This window comes from Sminthopsis crassicaudata, chromosome 1 (genome assembly GCF_048593235.1).
Source record: "Sminthopsis crassicaudata isolate SCR6 chromosome 1, ASM4859323v1, whole genome shotgun sequence".
Lineage (NCBI taxonomy): Eukaryota > Metazoa > Chordata > Mammalia > Dasyuromorphia > Dasyuridae > Sminthopsis > Sminthopsis crassicaudata.
The window spans coordinates 698,320,778-698,342,643 of NC_133617.1; the positions used below are offsets into that span (position 1 = coordinate 698,320,778).

The 21,866-nt window shown below is 45.5% G+C and overlaps 1 protein-coding gene across 1 annotated transcript in view; it reads right to left on the reverse strand.

The window, feature by feature from the left end:
* Nucleotides 1-21,866, reverse strand: part of PLXNA1 (plexin A1) — a gene marked incomplete in the record, with an annotated part of 256,809 nt that overhangs the window by 220,398 nt on the left and 14,545 nt on the right. The window contains 1 exon segment of the mRNA XM_074283782.1: nucleotides 11,710-11,892. Coding sequence (XP_074139883.1) covers nucleotides 11,710-11,892 — 183 coding nt within the window.

The following is a 21,866-nucleotide window of genomic DNA, read 5'->3' on the forward strand; positions in this document are numbered from 1 at the left end:
TGTTGCATTTTTAGTATTTTGATAATGACACTACAGGATAATTGATTTTCTTTGCAATACACTGGAGGCATCAGATTACAGGGGAAGAGCCGAGGAGTGTGAAGGGGAAGAGGAAGGTGAAGGCCTGGAGCCAGGCCAAGCCCAGCTTGGCTGGGGACAGAGAGGATAACTGCTGCTGGGGGACGGGAATGTTTGCACAGTGATAACAGGGGGTCATATTTCTGTAGCTTTACTGTTTACAAAGCGGCTCGCTTTTCTGTCAATACTTCAAATTGTCCAGAACTCGGAGCAGGGAAGGGGCTTCGATTACCTTTGGATCCCCAGCGCCAAGCCTTGCCTGTAATAGGTGCTTGACAAATGTTTGTGGGATCAGCTGTGCCCCAGGGAGTGAGTCCTATCCACCTACACTGATCACAATACCCCTATGCCCTGAATAAACATTTTAATGAGTTGCTGGGGCCAAAAAAATGATCCCCAAGTGGCCAGGCTTCCCCGTTTTTGGCTGGGCCCATCCTTTGATTGTGCACAGACGAATACAGTCTGCTACTAGGCTAGTTCTCAAAACAAGTTAAACCTAGGGCGGTGCCATCAGGATTTTGTGCCAAGGCACTGAAATGAGAGGGACAGGAAGGGGAGAGATGAAACTTACTATCACTGGTGGTCTTCCATCCCCACAACCTCTGAAGCAAAGCTGGCCCTTGAAGTACCTGCCTGCTCCGACATCTGTGTGGGTAGCACAGGAAGGGGATACGGATTCGCCTCTGCGCCATCTCCCCTTACCACAAATCTAATTTATCCCTTTCCAGCTTTGGTGGAATTCCAGGGCTTGTTTTTCTCTTGCAAATTCCTTGAAAACTCAGGGCACAATGAAGCACCAGAGGAAAATTTTAGCTATCAGTCAGTCAACAAGCATTTTATTAAGGCCCTACCATGTGCAGGTTATACCTTGAATACAAAGAAAGACAAAAAAATAGCCCCTGATCTAAAAGAACTCTAATGGAGGAGTGTGATGGGGAAGACAACATGCTCAAATGACAATGTACAGACAAAATTAAAACAGGATAAACTGAGCATAATTTCAGAGAGAAGATAGTTTAAATTAAGGAGAATGGGAAAGGGTTTTTGTGGAAGATGTGAAGGAAGCCAGGAGCAACGATGAAGAGGAAAGACGATCTAGCCATGAGGAAATGGCCAGTGAAAACACTCAGGGTCTGGGGATCAAATGCCATAGTGTAGTCGTATATGATCACCCTCATTTTAGAGATAAAGCAACTGAAGTCAGAGGAGAGCTTCAGGCGGCAAGGTTTATTACTTGGACCTCTACTTAAACCTAGGGCTGCCAATCTAGCATCCCCCCGTCTCCTCCCTCTGCCTCCTCCAAGAGCTCCGGCTCCACGCTCTGGGGAGAGTTTGGGTAGCCGTCAGGCACAAAGGTGCCCTTCACCATGGCCTCTCTGCAGGCTATTATCCTCAACATTACAGCTTCCTCTGCTCTAGACTTTCAGGTTTACACAAATATTCATTATCAAAAGCCCAAGAGGTGGGGCCATTCTCTGAGTGTCATCGAGGGACAAAGACGCCGAGGTCCTCAGCACTGAAATCGCCTGCTCACATCACACAGGTACAAGTCCTGGAACAATGCTTGGAACTTGAATTCTAAATCATCTATATTAAACTGTCTCGGTCTAGAAACCTGATCCTCTTTTACAGCTATTTCTATAGCAATATTTAATCTGTATGTTATACATACTTATACACGGACAGATAATTTCTCGTGGCAGAATGTAGGCTTCTCAAGGGCAGCGACCATCCTGTTTTTTGTCTCTGGATCCTCCTTGGCTTGCCCAGCTCCTGGCACACAGTAGGCATTCCATAAATGCTTGCTGACTGATTGTATGAATGACGTCCAGTTTTAATAGGGCTGGCCCAACCCTGTCCCAGAAAGGAAGTCTTCTCTTTGCAGGGAGAAAGGGGAATAACATACATTGAGGAAAGAAGTGGCTGCTAGACCTCACCTTTCTCAAGGGCTTGACTCTCTGAGTATCTCCATTTCACAGATGGTGGATTATCCACCCCTCAGGGTCGTGAAGGAAGCTGGTGACAGAATGGGAACTAGGAAAGCTGGGTCTCTGATTCTCTGTCTAGCATTCTGCCTCCTCACTCCCCCAGCCACCCACAAGGCCATAAGAGGCAAAGCTCAGGAAGGAGGATGGGCTTTGAAGGCCTCCTTCCCAGTCTCTTGGGAATCCCTGGAGGGTTCCTGGGAAGTGGGATCCCCCTCCAGTCCCAAGGGTGGAACTTCCTGCCCAAAGACAAAGCTTAAGTCCCTGCTCCGCCCTGTGTGAGCTGGAATAAATGTGGTGTCTGTTTACAGAGGGCCTACACAGCTGTAATTATAGAAAATATGTTATGATAACACAGGAAATCCATGCCCTGTGGAGATAAAGAAACCTCACCAGAATCACATAAAACTCTCTGCTGATTACCACTCACCAGGAAGGATAGAAAGCATGGAAGAAGGGGGTGAGGCAGAGAGAAAGGGGCCACAGTGGGTCCCCAGGAAACCCATGTCCCTTTCCCCCAATCCTTCCACATGTTATTATGGGGCTCCCCAGGCGTTAAGAATCAATCATCAACTCCAACTTCAGTAATACGTCCCAGCAAAAATCCTGCTTTCTGCAGGAAGCCTTTCCCAATCCCCCTTAATGCCCTGGCCTTCCCTCTGGTGATTAGCTCCAATTTATATGCTGTCTCCATCTTCTCTGTACATAGTTTGGCCCACTGTCTCCCCCATTCAACTGTGAGTTCCTAGACAGGAGGGGCTATCTTTTGTCATGCTTCACAGTCCTGGAATATAGTAAGTGCTTAATAAATATCCAATCACTGAATGACTAATAATAATAATAGCAGATCTTTATACCGTGCAATGGGATTTGTAAAGAGCTCTCTTATAGAGCTGATCTCTTGTCAAAAAACCCCCACTATTCACACAGAACCAAAGGCCTAGCTCTGCCCTGTCAGGTTGGGGAGTCTAACCCCCAAACACACTCTGCTTACTCCCATCTTTGTACTCAGAGCCAGAGAAACATCAATCTAGAACCGGAAGAGATCTTAGATCGGTGAGGGACCTGACAGAGGACATGGGCCCTAGGCCTGGAGTTAAAAAGACCCGATTTCAAATGTCACCTCAGATACTGAATGGCTGTGTGACTTTGGACAAGTCATGTAATCTGTATTTTCTCATCTGTAAAATCCTAAAAAGAGGATCTACCTCCCAGGGAAGGCCAAAGGATAATGTGAACAAATCACCACAAAGTGCTTGACAGTGCCTGGCAAAAGGCAATTAACTGCACTAAGTGCAAAAGGGAATAGCCTCCTTCAGGAAGCCTTCTCCGATTTCCCTACTCTGTAGTGAACTTCTCCTTGGAGCTCACAGTTTGCTTTGCTCCTTGCCATGCACGGTGTGTGTGCCGCACATCAGACACGACTGGGTATATAGTTGTTATACGTTACTGTCTTTTCCTCTCATCTAGACGCTGTCTTCCTCAAGGGCCCAGGATAGTGGTTTATCCATAGTGAGTACTTAGTGTTTACAGAATAAATAGATTTAATCCAACCAGGTTTTTTTTAAAAAAAACAAGGTTAAACAAAATAAGGTTTAGAGTTGGATCTTCCCTCCCCGATCTCTCCCCTCTTTGAACTCCTATGGACTGAACTCTTTGAGGTCTGTCATCTATCAACAGATATATAGCACTTAAAAGGACTGGAGGTCGTGGAATCCCATAATAAAGATGACAGGAGCAGAGGATTCTGGGACCAAAGAAGTATGTCCTTGTTTCCACTGAGTGGCAAGTAAGCTGGTGCTTAAACCTCCTTTTCCTCCTCCTCCTACAGCCTGTCCTCCTCTCTGTCCCAAGTGCTCACACCACAACATCCTCCTGACCTCCCACACCAAAAGAAAATTCCTTCTCAGCTAAGTCTGGTTCCCATTAAGGCAACAAGTCAGGGTGACTGAGGGACATAGCCCTACCTAAGCAGGAATTTTAAAGACTCTTTGATTAGAAGAAGGGGAGGCGAATATTTCTGAGGGGAGAAAAAGGCTTTAGGTACTTCTTGCTCATTGTGGTCAACTCAACATTTATTAATGTCCTACTCTATACCGAGCACTCTATTAAATGCTTGGTAAGATATAAAGCTCATACAAGTCGATTTAAGAGCTTACGTGCTAAGTGGGAACACAAAGTAAGGCAGCTTAAATTTTCCTGGAGAGATGGGAGTCACAAAGAGTTAATTACAATATACAATATTACATGGCCAATCAATTGACAAACACTTATTAAGCACCTATTAAACATCAGGCCCAGAGTGTGCAAAGACAAAATAAAGGAATAACTCTAAACTTTAATGACCTTACGTTCTTTAAGTGCATTGGGGAAATGCAAACCAAAACACTCTCTACCAAGAAACATATTTTTTTATGACAATAGGTGGACTTCCTGAAAGAGGTGACAGTAAAGTGACTTAATGTTCTTAGGCCTCAGTTTCCTTATTTGTAAAATGAGATCTCTAGATCTGAGCACCACGCAGTCTAGATCCATAGAGTAACAGGGCTAAGCTTTAGTGATGGGAAGGGCCTTGACATTAGCCTCTCCATGACAGAAGAAGGAAGGTGAACCAGGGGATCAGACAGTAATCCGGGATGGCTGAAATGTTAAGGAGCAATATGCAAAAGGCTGAAAGGGAAGGCCTCCAAGTCCGGGCTAAGGGGGTTGGGCTCTGCCAGGTGGGCACCAGGGAGCACCCAAGCCAATGTGGCAGCCCTTCTAAAAGGACTGGCGGCTCCTTCCATAAGCTTTCAGGGCTGATGGCTGGGTTGGTTGGTCCGTTAAACTGCCTTCTGTTTCCTTCCCCATCTTTGTTACGAAAGATATATTTGGGAATGAAGGCCAATGAAGGAGATTCTTTGGCCACCTCCCAGCTACCACCGAACCCTGTCTGAGGGGTCCTGTGTGGCCTAGGCAGTACCCCCCACCGGAGAGGGAAGACAGGGAATCCCATGCAACAGCACTCGGCTCCAATCAAGGTGCTTCCCCCTTCCCAGGTCAGAAGCTCTGCCAAGTCTGCAATCAGGATAAACACTCCAATTCTTCCTCGGGCTCCTGCCTTTCCCCACAGGGATCGGTGACTCTCTGACGGATTAGGGAAGAGACCAAGAATACACAGTTATTGGGTAGCCAATGGAAACCCAGTAAATATTAGCTGAGGAGGCGGATTCGTTTCAGGCAAGGTGTGGATCAACAGCCCCAGCAGAGAGAGGAGGAGGGTGGCCCATTCTTGCCTTGGCCTGGAGCAAATGCTAAATCTTCCCAAGGCAGCAGGAGTTGGCAATGCTTTGGGAACAGATGTGGATATGAGTTCTGTTAGGTTCAGAATGGCACTAAGGGGCTGTGCTTCCCATCCTACGCCCAACACACGCCACCAGTGAGAGATTCCAGGATGTTATTTATTCAATCACTCAATAAGCCCTTATTAAGCACCCATCACATACACTGCGCCAAAGCACTGGGAGATGCAGAGTTTAGATAAGAAATGGTCCCTGTTTTCATGGAACTTAGTCTAGTGGGGAGGATACGGCATAAAAACAAGAAATTATAACATGTAATTATTTTTGGTTGGATCTGTGATTTCTTTCACACAGGGAGTGACACCCCCACCTCCACCAATTCCCTCCAACACATCTGTGATCCTCAGCCTTGGAGAAGTGCTGGGACCCTGACAGACCAATCAGCCCGATGGCACCCAGCCAATGGGTGGCTGAAACTGGCTCTTGGTCTACAACACGAGGCTGCTGAATGGAACTACAAATACCTCCAGCCTGGTCATTAGAGCTCTCATTCATTCACCCATCAGAGTATGTAGTTAGAGCTGGTGGGAGGTTTTTTTAACCTCAATCCAGGACCTTCACATTATGGGACTCTGTGGAACAGTGGAAACCACCTGGAGATCCAGGTGGAAATGCTAATTCCACCCTGGACAAAGCTATGGCTGCACATCTGCACCCATTACCTGTCTTCCAGGGCTGAAAGGAGGGCAGCAGAGCCAAATGGAAACATGTCAACAGAGCACAGAGAAAGCCTTAGATACATATGGAACACTGTTACTACTGATGAGGACAGAGTAGGCCCAATCCCAAGGTCACACAGCTACTCTGGAGACCCCAGCAGTGAAGGACTGGGCTCCTAAAGGCATCCATGAGGCAGTCTTTTCCCAGAACTCTGATCCAGCATGGCCTGTCCCACATCTCCACCCAAACGTCCCAAAGGGGCAAGGGAAAACCGTTAATTAAGGGTCTACTGTTTGCTCTAAGTAAATGAAAGTCACTATGGGGCAGTACAAAAATCCCCCTCCCTTCAAGGCCTTTACAAGGGATGTGGAGGGAGTAAGGGCGGGGGCAAATATCAATCCACATATGGGAGGTAAGTGAGGAAGGGAGAGGGGATCACAGGAGTCAGGGAGATTCAGTCAAGGCTTCAACAGCCTCAAGTAGAAAGAAGGTTGCACAAGAACTGAATCTTGAATCAAATTAGAGGTAGATGGAAAGAAGGAGATCAAGAAGAGTTGGGCAAAGGGAGAGAAATAGGAGAGGGGCCATCACACCGAGGAACAGCAGGCTGTCTAGTTGGGGGTGGGGGGGAGCGGAGAAATAAGCAGTTATTAAGTCCCTACTGTATTTGAGGCACTTGGCCAAGCAGTTTATAAATTTTCCCATTTGATCCTCACAACAAGCCTGGAAAATTGAAGCAGATAAAACAGACAAAAATGTTGAGTGACTTGTCCCGAGTCACACAGCTAGAAAGTATCAGAGTCTGGATTTGACTCCGGTCCAGAGGTCTACCCACCAAGCCATTCAACTATAATCAGTTCAAGAAGGGAGGCTGGAACTACATTAGGAAAGACTTTAGGAGTTTGAAGTGACAGAGCTATTGAGCTTCTTGAGTGGTATGGTCAGAGCTATGTTTTTGTAAAAGCAAGTTAGTAGCTACATGGAAGATGGATTAGAGCAAAGGGAGACAGGAAACCAGGGGTTAATGAGTCAGTCAGCCAATAAGCTTTCATTAGGTGCTTATTATGTGCCAGGAACAAAGAAAGACATAGGTCTGCCCTCAGGGTGCATATACTCTAATGGGAGAGAAAAAAAATCTGCCAATAACTAAAAACATATAAGATACATAATGGGCAGTCTGAGAGGAGAGACTAATGCAATAATAGCTGTAATTAGAGGCAAGAGGATTCTGAACTAAGGTGTGGGCCGTGGGAAAGGCCAAAAAAAGGGGATCCAAGAGATGAGATGGAGGTAGAAGTGACAGGACCTAACAACAGACAGGATATCGGGCATGAGGGGAAAGAAGCATGGATGCTTTCATGGTGGTAATCAAGGGGACTGTAAGAAATGGGGGGGGGGGGCCTTTGACAAAAACAGGAAAGTTGGAGGGAGGTGAGTTTTAGGGGAAATTATATGCTATATGATACAGTGAGTTTAAGATAATATTTGTAAAGTACTTAGCACAATGCCTAGCCCATAGTAGGCACTTAATTAATAGTTTTTCCCTTCCTTACCCCTTTGGGACATTTGGGTGGAGATATGGGACAGGCAGTTCACTATTTGTATCCAGTTCTAGCTGGATATATAGATTTGGAAGTCATTTCTAGAGATAAAATGAACCCACTTTGAACCTCAGTTTCCTCTTCTGTTCTAAGAGGAAGCTGGGCTTGATAATCCAAGCTCCCTTCCAGCTCTAACTTTCCATGGAATAGAAATTAGAAGGGAATAAATCTGGGGCCCTTAAAAAACTGACCTTTGTCCTAAGGGAGGAGAAGATAAAGGGAGAAGGTAAATGGAGAAATCAGCCTGGAATTTCCTGAGATATTAAAAAAATCCCTTTGTGGACCTAAGGGAAAGCTACATAATGGTGGGAGGTAGGGGGAGGGTGAAGTATAAGGGAGGATCTTTCTACTTCCTTATCAAGGCAAGGTCAAAAGTCAAAGAAAACAATCTGGAAAAGAGAGAGCTTCATCCAGACAGACTCTAGTGATGAGTCAGTGAAAGGGGTCAGCAGCCAAGAAAGAGCAGGCGCAGCTCCATTCCCATGCCTGGGAGCCCAGAGGCACCTTCCCTGATCATAGGCTTTTCAGGCTCATTGTAGTTGTGCCCTTTGGATTGCTATTTTAAATCCCTCTGTATGTAGGCATGTTTCCCTATAATTACCAACAGTCTTTAAAAAACATCCTTAAAGAGGGAGGTTTGCTATTTCACTCAATACCGATGTTCAACAAACATTTATTTAAAACCTGCTATGTACAAAAGTCCTATGTCTGGCACACATTCATTAAATCATTCAATTCAATTCATTCATTCATTCATCAAACATTTTATGAAGTCATCCCTGTTCAAAGCCCTATGGCTAACATGCAGATCCATTCAATTCATTCATTCATTCAACATGTTTTATTAAAGCCCACCCTATGCAAAGCCCTATATCTGCTACACAAATAAAGTCAATCATTAAATTCATTCATTCAACAAGTATTTTATTAAGGTCCTCCTTGTACAAAGTGCTGTGCCCAAAAATTCATTCATTCATCCATTTATTTACCAGTCCAACAAAAATTTATTAAATCCTTCCAAGTGTAAAGTCCAGGGCTGAGCAGAAAGAGTCATCCACTCAAGTCATTCATTCAACAAACATTTATTAATTGCCTACAACAAGCAGAAAGCTCTGCTGTGCTGAGCTGCATGAAGAGGCAAGGGGGGAAGAAATAAAACATTTAGATAAAAAACAAGTTGCCTACCCTCATAAAGCTTACAGTCTAATGGGATGTCAGCATCAGCAAAAACTCACTTCTCTTTGCTACATAGTGACTCTGGGACTTTGCATTTCCCTCCTCTAGGGAGGTGCAGGTGTCCCAGTTTATTCATCTCTGAAAACTTAAGAGACTGAACTCAATGACAGATGAAGGATCCCTCCAGTTCTAGATTCTGTGATTCTAAATGGTCTCCATCAAGCTGTAACCAAATATCTGGTTGCTTCTGCTAATATAAAAATATTCCATCATAAACACTCGATAGTCCTAGTCCCTTAGAAAGGAAGGAAGAAAGAATACTCCAAGCTTAAAGGTTTATGACTGCCTTTTCATCACACTAGATGGTGAAGTGGATAGAGTATCAACCCTGAAGTCAGAAAGACCTGAGCTCAAATCCGACCTCAAACACTTAACACTTCCTAGCTGTGTGACCCTGGGCAACTCACTTAACCCCAATTGCCTCACACAAAAAAAAATTAATAAAATCCTGTGAATAGATCCCGAGAAGTAAGAAAATGTACCTGTCTCCCTTTACTACAGAGGTGGGGAGCTATGGATGTAGAATGGTGCATACGTTATCATGAAATGTCAAGATAGTTATTGGTTTTGCTGAACTTCCTTCCCTCCTTCCTGGAAGCAGTATTTTCAAAACTGAATGTGATAGAGGAACAAAAGTTATCCCACCAAAAAAACTAAAAACAAAAACTCCAGGAGGAACTCACAGACTCCATTTAACAGATGAAAAGAACTGAGGAACAGAACACTAAATGACTTGTCCAATGTCACCTTATAGTTAAGGGTAATAAATGGGATTGAAATTCAGGCCTCCTGCCCCAAAAGCAGCACATTTCTACTATGTCATGAAAAGAACACATGTATCAGAAAGGGAAACCCTCTCTTGCTTACAGAGAGAAATGAGTATAAATTATTCTGGGCTTCATCTAAACTGCTGACATTATTGTCTCGTTCACCAGGAACGAGGACAGAAGATAGCTCCCTTGCTCTATCATCTCCATAACTAGGGAGAACCCTACAGGTCAGACTTGTCCAGTCTGTCACCTGACAGCCCTGTGACAGTAGTTGATCCCTATGATCCCTCACAAAATTTAAATAATTTTATTAACAAGATCACCCATGAAATCTCCCAGGGCAATTGTGAGGATCAAAGGAGAAAACAACTATAAAGCACTTTGTATTAAGAGAGAGATACTATTATCATCACGGATTTTAGAAATGTTTTAAAGGGACCTTAGAAGTCATCTAGTCCAATTCCCTCATTTTACAGATGGCAAGTATATGTGAAAATCTGGGATTTGAACACAGATCCTTTGACTACTGTCTTTCCACTATGCCATATTCCACCCCAGTGGCCCTAGCTGTGCCCCCTGCCTTTCTGTTCAGTTCAGAACCCGTTGGTGTCATTTCTGACTCCTTTTGACCCATCTAAAGTTTTCTTGACAAAGATACTGGTGGGGTTTGCCATTTCCTTCTCTAGCTCATTTTATACTTGAGGAAACTGAGGCAGACAGTTAAGTGACTTGCCTGGGTCATAACCAGAAAGTATCTAAAGCTAGATTTGAACGCTGGTCTTTCTGACTCCAGCCCAGCGCTCTATGCATCATGGCACCCCTAACTGCCCCTCACTCTTCTTAGCCCTCTCTAAACCAGAATCAGATTTATAGAGAAGAAACCTTGATTTCTTAGCCTTGTCCTACTCCTCAAAATCCCAGTCACCACAGAACCCGTCACTGTACTCCCTCCCACAATCACAAAATCTCAGGGGTGGAAAGAACTTCAGAAAGATCTATGTATTCCAACCCCGTCGAAGTGTTCCCTCATGCTCAGCCTACAGCATCCTTCACAAGGGGTCATCACATTCTGCTTAAAGACCTCTAACACCAGGGATCTCACTTCCTCCAGGCCATCCACCCCAAGTCCTATGGAATGGCTCTAATAGTTAAAAAGTGGGGGGTTTTCCTTATATTAAGCCAAAATCTTCCTCTCTGTTACTTCCACCCATTGTTCCTGGCTGGCCCCAGGAAGCCAATCAAAACAAACCTAATCCCTTCCACATGACAGCCTTGTATGTGCTTGAAAACAGGAGATTAAAATAATAATCATAGCTGGCATTTATAAAGTCCATGAAAGCTTACCTAGTATTTTACATATGCTTATAACCTACATATCCTCAAAACAACCTGAAGAGAAGGTGCTACCATGATCCCTATTTCACAGATGAGGAAACTGAGGGTGAAAGAGATTAAGTCATTAGCTACAAGTCAAAGTTGTTAAGACAGGATTTGAACTCAGCTCTTCCTGACTCCAGGTCTGACACTACCCACTAGGCCAAAGATCTCGTCAGTTACCACTTGTCCTTCTCCAAGCTCACTCCAGCTCGCCATCCCCTTCATGGTCAAGCCTCCCCACCCCTAGCTCTGTCACAACTGCACCGAGGGCCCTTTCCCAGTGTTGGGACGTCTCACGATAACCACCAGCCGCCTGCATCTGAAACCTCTCACTGGACTTTTTCCTCATAGCTCCAGGGTCACCATTTCAGCAGAACTTGGCAGCAAAACCCATCGTCCGGACGCCCAACCCAGCCCAAAAATTCATTCCATGGAATGTCCCTGAGCGCTGCAGGCAAAACCCGAACTCACGTAGCCAGCTCCACGCTACAGGCCTTGTCCCCCACAATGCGCAACCCACACACTTCTGCATTTACCTCGCACAGAGTAAACGGATACTGAAGGTCCTGCAACTCAATGGTTACCCCAGAGGGACGCAACAGAGATGCATCCCGAGAGAACGTCTCGCTCCCCGCCACCCACAGACCAGAAGATCAATTACCTTTTTGATCCGGCCGCTCCGGGTCCCTGCAAAGACCACCGTGTGGCCCTGGTAGTCGTAGGCAGCCACTGATGTCATGCCATCCTCCTTGTCCACAAAGAGCGGGGTGCCCTCGATGGTCACAGTCCCGCCCAGGGGCTGGTTAAAGTCTTGCCCGCAGAAGTCATCATCAATCTGCAAAGGCTATGGAAGAAGAAAGGAGGATTAGCACTGCAGAGAGCGCAGTCCTGCGGGACTGGGGCGGGGGCTGATCCAGGCAGGGATAGAGACTCGGTGGACAACAGTACTTAATGACTATCATCCATCTCCGAAAATAACCCTGAATCTCTCCCCTGCCCTCCGTCACACAACAAGCCTTCTCCCGGTCACAAAGCCTCGCGAGGCTGCGGGATGTCGGGCACCTCTGTGGCATAAGGAAAGGGATCTGTAACCGCCACGGGCTGCTCTGACCATGCAGAGGGCCCAGGCCGGATGGAGCTCGTGGGACAGCATCAAGTCATGGGATAGACAGCGTCAGGGCCTGGGGCCCAGGTAGCGCTTTCCTGACTCTGTTAGTAAACAAAAAGCCAGAGCTTCAGAAGGAAAAGGCACATGTAGGAAGTGGAGAGATGAAAGAGATATAAGCAAAGACAAAAACACACTGATACAGACACGGACTGATACAGACATAGACACAGACACTGTCACCGACATACAGATGGAGATTCAAACATTGACTTATAGACAGATACAGACAATGTAGATACAGATTATGTTATATGTATATGTGTAACGTGTGTGTGTTCATATGTGTACTCATTTCTTCATTAGAATATAAACTCTTTGAGAATAAGATTTGTTCATTACTTATATTTATAAAACTGTTCCTGGCACACAGTAGGCACTTAATAAGTGCTTATTATTATTAATTACGAAGAATGTCAAGGAATAAAACCTGGATTTCTGCACCATAGCTTAAAACATGGGCTAAGATCAGGACCGGACTGCACCGGACGGACTGCACCCGATAAGGGTTGGTGGGAATGTGTTTGTTCTGTGTTTTGCATATCTAATCAATACATCCTAAATTGCTTGGAGGGGAGGGGGGCAAAGAGAAAGCTTTGCATCCAATGTGTTTGAAAGAAAATCTGATCTCTAACATACATAGACAATTAACACAGACAGTCCAAGAGTATAAGTAAACAAGCCTTTTTCAAGCATCAAGTGTGTGCCCAGCATTATGATCCAGGGAAGGAAAGAAAGAAACACAAATTATAAACCACACGAAAAACATTCTAATTCACTAATAGGAAGAGAAATAAAAATTAAAACAACCCTGGCTAAGATAATTTTGGGAGGATTTTAAATTGTGATTTTATTGGTGAAGGGAACTCCAAGTAAGGAAACTCCCTCCTGACACAACTAACTGGAGAATGGTCACCTAAATGTATATGGTACAACATTACTGAACTGTGAGATATAATATATATGAGGACTTTAGAGAAACATAGGAAGATTTGTACTAACTGACACAGAATAAAGAAAGCAAAATAAAACACACAATAGCTAAAATACCGTAAATGAATACAATGCTAAAAGGCAGCCAAAGTCACATTAGCTGTATTTACCAACCAGGCCCCAGAGAACAGATGATGAAACACCTTTTCCCCTCCTCCCGGTGGAAATGAAGTGGACCGCTGGGACGGGGTGCTGCATGAGTTGTCAGATGAGGCTGTTTTGTTGGTTGGTTTACAGGGGAGGGTTCTATGGGGTGAGGTATACTGGGAAATGATGATGCATAAAAAACCAGGAGGAATTAATAAAACTTTTTTTAAGGTGACCTTAACCTACTAAAAAGAGGGGAAAAAACTATATATCACTCACTCAAAATCACTGGGTAGGTACATCATAGGAGAATTAACAGTAGCCATGACCAGAAATTCAAAAGAAACTAATTCCAAGAAAGGGTCTACAGCAACAAATTATATGGTCAGATATCGGTATACAAATGAATCAAATATGGGTATGAGGTAGATGCAAGAAAGCAAATTTAGCACCGCAGGTATCACTGACAGGACTCACAACTAGTATTTGGCTCTGGACAAGTACTCCATATTCAAAAGAGAGTAAGAGAGTGATGGAGTAATACTCTACCTTAAGAAGATATATTTGTGTGGGGAGAAAACAGGAATCAGAGGAAGGAAGCATAGGGGGAGCCCTTGAGTAAAAATCAACTAAGTCATAAACTAGAGAGCAACATTGTGTGCTACAGACCACCAGTACAGAAAGACTTAATAGATAAGTAGGTCAGGAAATAGCTACACACCCAGCCCAGGATTGGTCACTCCGCACAAAAGTATACTAAGTATACTAAAGTAAACAATTTACATTAGCCAGACATCTACTGGAGAGCTCTCAATCTCTCTCTCTCTCTGCCCCAAACAAGAGCTACAAATAACCATTTCTTCATTTGTTATTGTAACAGGATTGCATCAATCAAGTATTCTACTCATGCTCCTAAAGATGGGGTTCGTTGGCCAGTCCCGTTACAATGTAAAGATAATTTTATCTTTCAAGAGGTAAAAAAGCTAAAAGGCAAACTTATTTTATGGACCTGGTTTGTCACCAATAAGAAGTAATTTTGGTGGCTAGGACAGAACAGTCACAAAGCATTTATTAAGCAACTACTCATGGAGCAGGTGACAATCTGATATAAAGACAAGTATGGGGGGGAAAATCCCTGCCCTCAAGGAACTTGCTTATATTCCTCTGAGGAAGACAAAATTGTATATAAATAAAGACAAACCCACACAAGGCAGTGGGTGATTCCAGCACGGACTCTGCCAGAACAAAGATTCTTCACCTTTTCACATGTCCTAGACTCCCCTGACAGCCTGATGAAGTTAAAGATCTTTCTCAGAACGTTCTAAGTGCATTATGATTAAAGACACAGGGTTGCAAAGGAAACTAAAGATGAGGGAGCACAAAAAATGTAATTTTTTCTTATCCAAATTCATGTTGTTGTTCAGTCACTTCAATTCTGTCCAACTCTTAGTGATGCCATTTAGGGTTTTCTAGGCAAAGATACTGGAATGGTTTGCCATTTCCTTCTCCAGCTCATTTTACATAAGAAGGCAAACAGGGTAAAGTGACTTGCCCAGCATCACACAGCTAGTAAGTAGCTGAAGTTGGATTTGAACTCGGGGCTTCCTGATTCCAGGCCTGGTACTCTATTCACTGTACCATTTAGCTGTCTTCCAAATTCATGGACTCCCTGAAATTTATCTATGGTTAAGCACCCGTGATGTTTGAGGTGTCCCTTCATCTGGTGATAACCTTGGGGAAGCACGTACCCCATCTCGGAATTTGTGATAGAGCCTGAATAGGAAAGCAAGAGATAATATGATGTGCACCCCAGACTTAGAAGATGATTTCAAAGAGTTTCAAAGAGGGATTGGCAGTTTTCCATAAACTAAGAACTCGCATAGAAAATCAGCCCAAGAAGGAGGGGAAGCTCTCAAGAAAGAAATCCTGAAGAAAAACGATTCTAATGATGTGGAAAAGGAAAATGGGGAGGGGGTATCTACAGAGATCAATGTGGATAAGTCCTCGATTAACTTAAGATTTTTGAAAGACAGAGAGAACTGGAAGCCAAGACTAATAACAGAAGGCTCAAGTCGATTTAAAAATCACCTTCGCAAATACTAAATTCACCCCTGTTTATTTGAAAAAGCCTGCAAGATCAATGAGGCAACAATTTGACATAGGATTCAACTTCAAGTCTTCTACTGTGTGAACAGAAAAAAACCCAACTCATACTAATATAATTTATTAAGCATTGATTAAACACCTTCCTTCAAATCTTAACTACAGGCTGGCCTCACATAACAAGCCTTCCTAGTCCTTTTTAATCATGGTTCTTTCCTGGAGGGCAGGAACAGGTTAATTAAGTGACTTGCCCAGTTTTCTTCCGACTCCGAGATTCTGGAACCTGAAGATAATAATAACCATAATTCACATTTCTATATTCCTTCCAAGTTTATAAACCCCTTTTTCCTCACCCAGTAAGAGAAACAGTGCCAATGTTATCATCCCCATTCTCGAGATGAGGAAATCATAGGTCCATGAAATTGTATTTCCTCCCCAACTACTGTATTTGGCTATTCTGTATTTATTCCTTTTATTATTCTTTTTGCATAAACATCTCTGGCTTTGGGCTTATAATTTCCCTCATTAGAACGGGGGTAAGCTCCTTGAGGGTACAGAATGTTTCATTTCTTCATTCACTCAGACCTCATCTGCCCACTCATCACCCACCCGGAATATGCCATGCTCATCTCCTCCCATTGGTGGGTTTCTCCCAGGCTTCCATTTGGGACAGGGGTGCAAGCTAGCCATGTTTCATTCTCCTCCTGGCTCTGCTTCAGACTTTACAGAACTGGACACCGTTTTTTGGAGGGGAGGGGAAATCATTTCCCCCAACACATTATTTTTCAACTCCCATCAGAATGTAAGCTCTTTGAGGGCAGGGACTGTCTTTACATTAGTATTTGTCTCACCAACCCTGAGAACAGTGTTGTTAATAACAGAGTAATCACTTAATAAATGCCGGCTGCCACCTGGTCTTTGTTATTGGTATCCAGCATAGGACACAGGAGGCACTAAAAATGCTACGTCAACTGAATGGCCCAACAGACAACTTACTATGTATGAAAGTACAAAGGATTCTTACATCCTGCTAGTAACTCCAGTTAAGGTAGCAGCTAACCTGGATGCCCTAGAACTTGTCCAGCTTCAAGCCAGGATTCTGTATTAACCTTCTAATTTCAGATGAGAATCCATGCCAGAGAGAGCTAACATGCCATTACTCCAAGGTCACTGGTTGAGCGCGGCGCCACCTAAAATACAGGGATTCTCCCCAGAAACCACCACAATCCCTTGGTCTCTTTTCCCAATCCAAGGGAGAATTTGGCCAAATTCAAAGAGCCAGGTAGTCAGGGGGGCTGGGCTGGGACCTCTGAGGCCAAAAATCCCAGCAGCTCTGGCTAAGAGGAGCTTAGAGAACCTTCCCTATTGACCCCACCCTAAAACCCAGGATGTGCACATGAGAAGCCTGTGATAAATTAGACCATAGGATATTAGATTACCAATTGAGAGATTTTAAAAATCAGTCCCAAATCCTTAATTTTACAGATGCTTAAGTGAAAAATCAGTCCCAAATCCTTAATTTTACAGATGCTTAAGTGGCTTGTCCAGGATCTCACAGCTAGTAAAAGACATGTTAAGATTTGAATCCAGATCTATCAGATCTGAAATCCAACATGCTGAGCTGCCACTGCACTGACCCAGCCAGGGAAAGTGGGGTAGCTTCCAGTAAGTCTCCCAGGTAAGGCTCTAAAGTCTCCTTCTCAATCCTGACCAGGTCCTAGTTAGGGAAGACCAGCTCCCAGCTCAGGAGGGCTTAGGAATCTCAGGACGGCCCCACTTGCTTCACAACCTCTGGGTAAAAAAAAAAAAATCAATTCCTCAAACCCAGTCAAAACATATGGGGCCTCAAGGCAGAGATAAGGGGACGGTAACAAAGGCATCCCCCAACCTGGAAATCACTCTCTAGCTGGAGCTCCACAGTTCCCATGGCAACCTGGGATCCACCAGCCTCTTGCCCAAGTCCCCAGGGCCCCAGAGAAGGGGAGGAGGGGAGGTGGGCTGGGAAAGAAAAAACAGCACCCCCACTTTTGGCATCTCACACACTAGACAGAGGCCTACTGTTTCACGGTCCACAGGATCCATGCCAAGGGACCCTGGTGTAGGTTAGACAGACAGAGGGAAGCAATGGAGAGAGAAGGGCACTGGGGGTCCAGGGAGCTGGCTTCCAGTTGTGTGACCTCGAGCCATTAGCTTGCGTTCCTTTTTCTTTCTGGACCTCATTTTTCCTAAAGTGTGGAATAAGGACGCTGGAGAACAAAGCAGAAAGAGCAGGAGGAGCATTTATACAGTGACCACAATGTGGTAAAAAGAACAGCAACAAAAGGCAGAAGGATCATAAATCAGGGGTGGGGGTCTGCTTGTCTCAAGTGAATGAGCCCCAAAGAAAACTAATGACAGGGAAGTATCTCAGCAGAGGTGGTGGACTCCAGGTACAGAATGAGGCAGACATCAGGCCTGGCCAACAGTATCACAGTATCGTGTTTGGCTGGGCTAGACTTCTCTGTCAGAAAGGGAGAAAGAAAAGACTGGGGGAGGAGCTTTTGAGTGAGAGTGATAATTTTTTTTAAAAAGAGCATTAATTAAGGGCAAATGATTCTAAAGATTCCTTCCAAGATGTATAAGCCATGCTCCTTTAAAACATTGTTAGAAAAGGACAAAGGGCTAAGCATAAATGAAGGTGTTTTCCTGCAGGCCTATCAAAGAATTCTCTAACTCTCCACTGCTGAGATAGGGCAATTTATCAGCCACTCAAAGAATATTTGGGCTGGAAACAGCCTAGGAATATAGATTAGGCCTGGGAGAGGCCTTGGAAGACAAGATGCAAGACAGAGAGAGACCTCAGAATGTGCCCTATCAGGGCTGGAAACTGTATCTTAGAACAGGGAATGGGAAAGCTGGGCAAGGCCGAGACAGATGGAACTTGGGGAGGCCCCCTCGACAAGGATTCCAGGTGGCCCTCTTCATTTTAGGGAAGAAGAAATGAGGATCCAGAGTGGGGACAGACCTGGCTGGGATCACACAGGCAATTGGGGCTGAACCAGGGCTGGGAGTCAGACCGAGTGTAGAGTGCCTTCCCTGCCTCCCTCCCTGACACCTCTGCCAAAAGCTTCCATGTGTCCAAGAGCCTGTGGTGGGGATGCCTGTGTGAACGTGAGGCTGTGGGGCTCAGGTCTAGGCAAGGCTCTGGACATGTGCCTGTGTGAGAAGTCCTATGAATGCATGATTGTGTGGGGTTGGGTGAGGCTCCTAGAGTCTGCATGAGGGAGTGGGTCTGGTGGGAATGTCTGGGGAGCTGGGAAGCCTGGGGGTGGTCACAGGGGTGTGCACTATGCCCGAGGCTGTGGGAATGGGAGACTAGGCCTCAGAGAGAGTCCAGATGGTAATAACACTGATATTAATAAAGGTAATCAGTATTAATTATCTGATAATACCCCAATCATAATCATAAAACTAAAGAAGTTAATTAAATGACTTTGGGGTCATTGGGCTGGCAGGATTTGAATTTGGGGCTTCCTAAATTAATTGTGGCACTCTGTGCCTTCCCTGAGAGCGCCAGGTCAGATCTGGAGGATGTACTTACTATCTGTACTGGAGTCCTGGAGAGCTGTGATTTGGGGCAGGCACATATTGGGGGGGGGGGGTCTTTTCAATGGGGAGGGACCTGCACTGACTTTAGGGAAGCTGGATGTAGGAAGCTTCCAGGGTTGTATGCAAGACTGTCCAAGTCTGGGGATGAATAGTCAACAAGGTGGGTGGGGTAGACCCAAATTAGCAAGTGCAGGTGAAATTTCAATGGGCCTACCTGACTATTTTCTGAAGGGACAGGCTCACCAGGACTATTTAAGCCAAAAGAGTTCAAAGCCAGACTATCTCCCACACACCCATGGCCAACCAGCAGCCCCACCCGGCCCAAACTGACAGCTGACGTTCTACTGGAGGAAAAGCTGGAGTGGCCCCAGGGATCTGAAGTCACCCACTAAGGCAACTGGAGGCCAAGGAATGATGCTGGATCTCCAGTCAAAATCCAATATTAAAGCTCGCATTTATAAAGCACTTATGGGCCACAAAGCATTTTACAAGTCCCCTCTCATCTGATCCTCACAACCCCGTGGGAGGTGGGTATTGTTACTATCCCCATTTTACAGATGAGAAAACTATAGATGAGACTAAAGATTGGTGTATGATGATACAGCTGATAAATATCTGAGGCAAGATTCCAAATGAGCTCTTCTTGGAGCTCAGGGCTCTACCCACTATACCACGCTTTCTCACAGTCTATTTCCCAGCTTAGACTGCAGTTCTCTCCAGAAGGAACTCACTCCTCTGAACATCAGTCATTCCTCTACTACCAAATGACATAGTTGGACTCTGTGACTTCCTGGGTCCTCTTCTGTCCTGGGGCAGAGATTCTCCTATACTTTGAATGGGGCAGACAGTAACTACCATAGGATTCTAGAGGTGGAAGGGGCTATTATGGGCTCGGGCTAGAGGTCCAGGAAAAGCTATCTGGGGCAGGAAGCTGGTGCCCAAGGATCTGGAGACCAGTGGGGGAGCCTGAGGGAGACAAGAAAGCAGGGGAGAGGAGGAAAACCAAAGATATTTAGCTCTTGCTGGTCCGGGGCCTTTTTCCCCTTTTTATCCTTTAGCCAAAGCTCATAGTTGGTGCTCAATACACGTTTGCTGATTGACTGATTATGGGAGCTCAGAGAAGAAAAGAGATCTCTATGGGCTGGAATGGACAAAGAAGCTTCTGAGGAAATCATAGCAACCTCAGAGACCACGGTGTCCAAACTCTGCATTTGACATAGGAGGAACCTAAAGCTGGGACTGACACAGGTATCCAGAAGCCAAGAAGGTAAGGGTCAAAGGAGAAAGTCAGTCAAGCCCTCAGGAAGTAAAAAAGAGCATTAAATTCTTACTTCTAATGATTCACCCACTGCTGAATCAAGATGGAGTTAACAAGAAAGAAGTGACTGGGATGTAAAGATCTTTTCCCTCTCTTCACTCTGTTTCTCTTCTCATTCATTTTGCCTCTCCTCTCTCTTCTCTTCTTTTCTCTTCTTTCTCTCCCTTCCTCCCTTCCTCTCTTTCACACACACACACACACACACACACACACACACACACACACACACACAAATACACTCATCTCTCAATACATCTCTCCCTTTTCCTCCATCTCTCCTCGCTTCCTTCATCTCTCCTCGCTTCCTTCTCCCTCTCTCCCTCCTTCCTTCTCTCTCTCTCTCTCCTTCTCCTCCTCCCTCCTTCCCTTCCTCTCTCACACACACATACACTCTATCTCTCCCTCTCCCTCCATCTCTCCTCCCTTCCCTCTCCCCCTTCTTCCTTCTCTCTCTCTCCCCTTCTCTCCCTCACTACCTCCCTTCTTCACACACACACACACTCTTCCTCTCTCCCTCCTTCCTTCCTTCTCTCTCTCCCTACCTCCCTTCTTCTCCCACACACACACACTCTCTCTCTCTCCCTCTCTCCCTCCTTCCTTCCTTCTCTCTCTCCCCTTCTCTCCCTCCCTACCTCCCTTCTTCTCCCACACACACACACACACTCTCTCTCTCTCTCTCCCTCCCTCCCTCCCTCCTTCCTTCTCTCTCTCTCTCTTACACACTCTCTCTCTCTCGCTTCTTCCTTCCTTCTCTCTCTCCCCTTCTCTCCCTCCCTACCTCCCTTCTTCTCCCACACACACACACACACACACACACTCTCTCTCTCTCTCTCTCTCTCTCTCTCTCTCTCTCTCTCTCTCTCTCTCTCTCTCTCTCTCCCTCCCTCTCCCTCTCTCCCTCCTTCCTTCCTTCTCTCTCCCTCCTTCTTCCTTCTCTCTCTCTCTTACACACACACACTCTCTCTCACTTCTTCCTTCCTTCTCTCTCTCCCCTTCTCTCCCTCCCTACCTCCCTTCTTCTCCCACACACACACTCACACATTCTCTCTCTCTCTCTCTCTCTCTCTCTCTCTCTCTCTCTCTCTCTCTCTCTCTCTCTCTCTCTCTCTCTCACACACACACACACACACACACACACACACACACACACACACACACACTCTATCTATACATACACACACACTCTCTCTCCCTCCCTTTCCCTCCCCCTCCCTCTCCCTCTCTTCCTCTCTTCCTCTCTCCCTCCCTCCCCATCATGCCTGCAGCAGGCTCTCAGCAGGGGCCAGGCCCCCTTCATGTTATCCTTACAGAGTGATTCCCATCTCTTTAACATGTGATTAAGCTCCTAGCAGGGTGACCCTCAGCCCCTCGGCAGCCGTCAAGTGCTACTTTCCCCCACTTTCTCCAGGCTGGGAGGAGGCGCAGCTCAGCCTGGCTCTTCATCCTCCCAGGGAGAACAACAGGGTCTCCTCCTCCTAGAGGCGCCAGCCAAATTCAGGTCAAATGACAAACATGGAAAAGAGGAACAGCTCCTTAGCCCCAAACAAGGAATGCCAGAATCCAG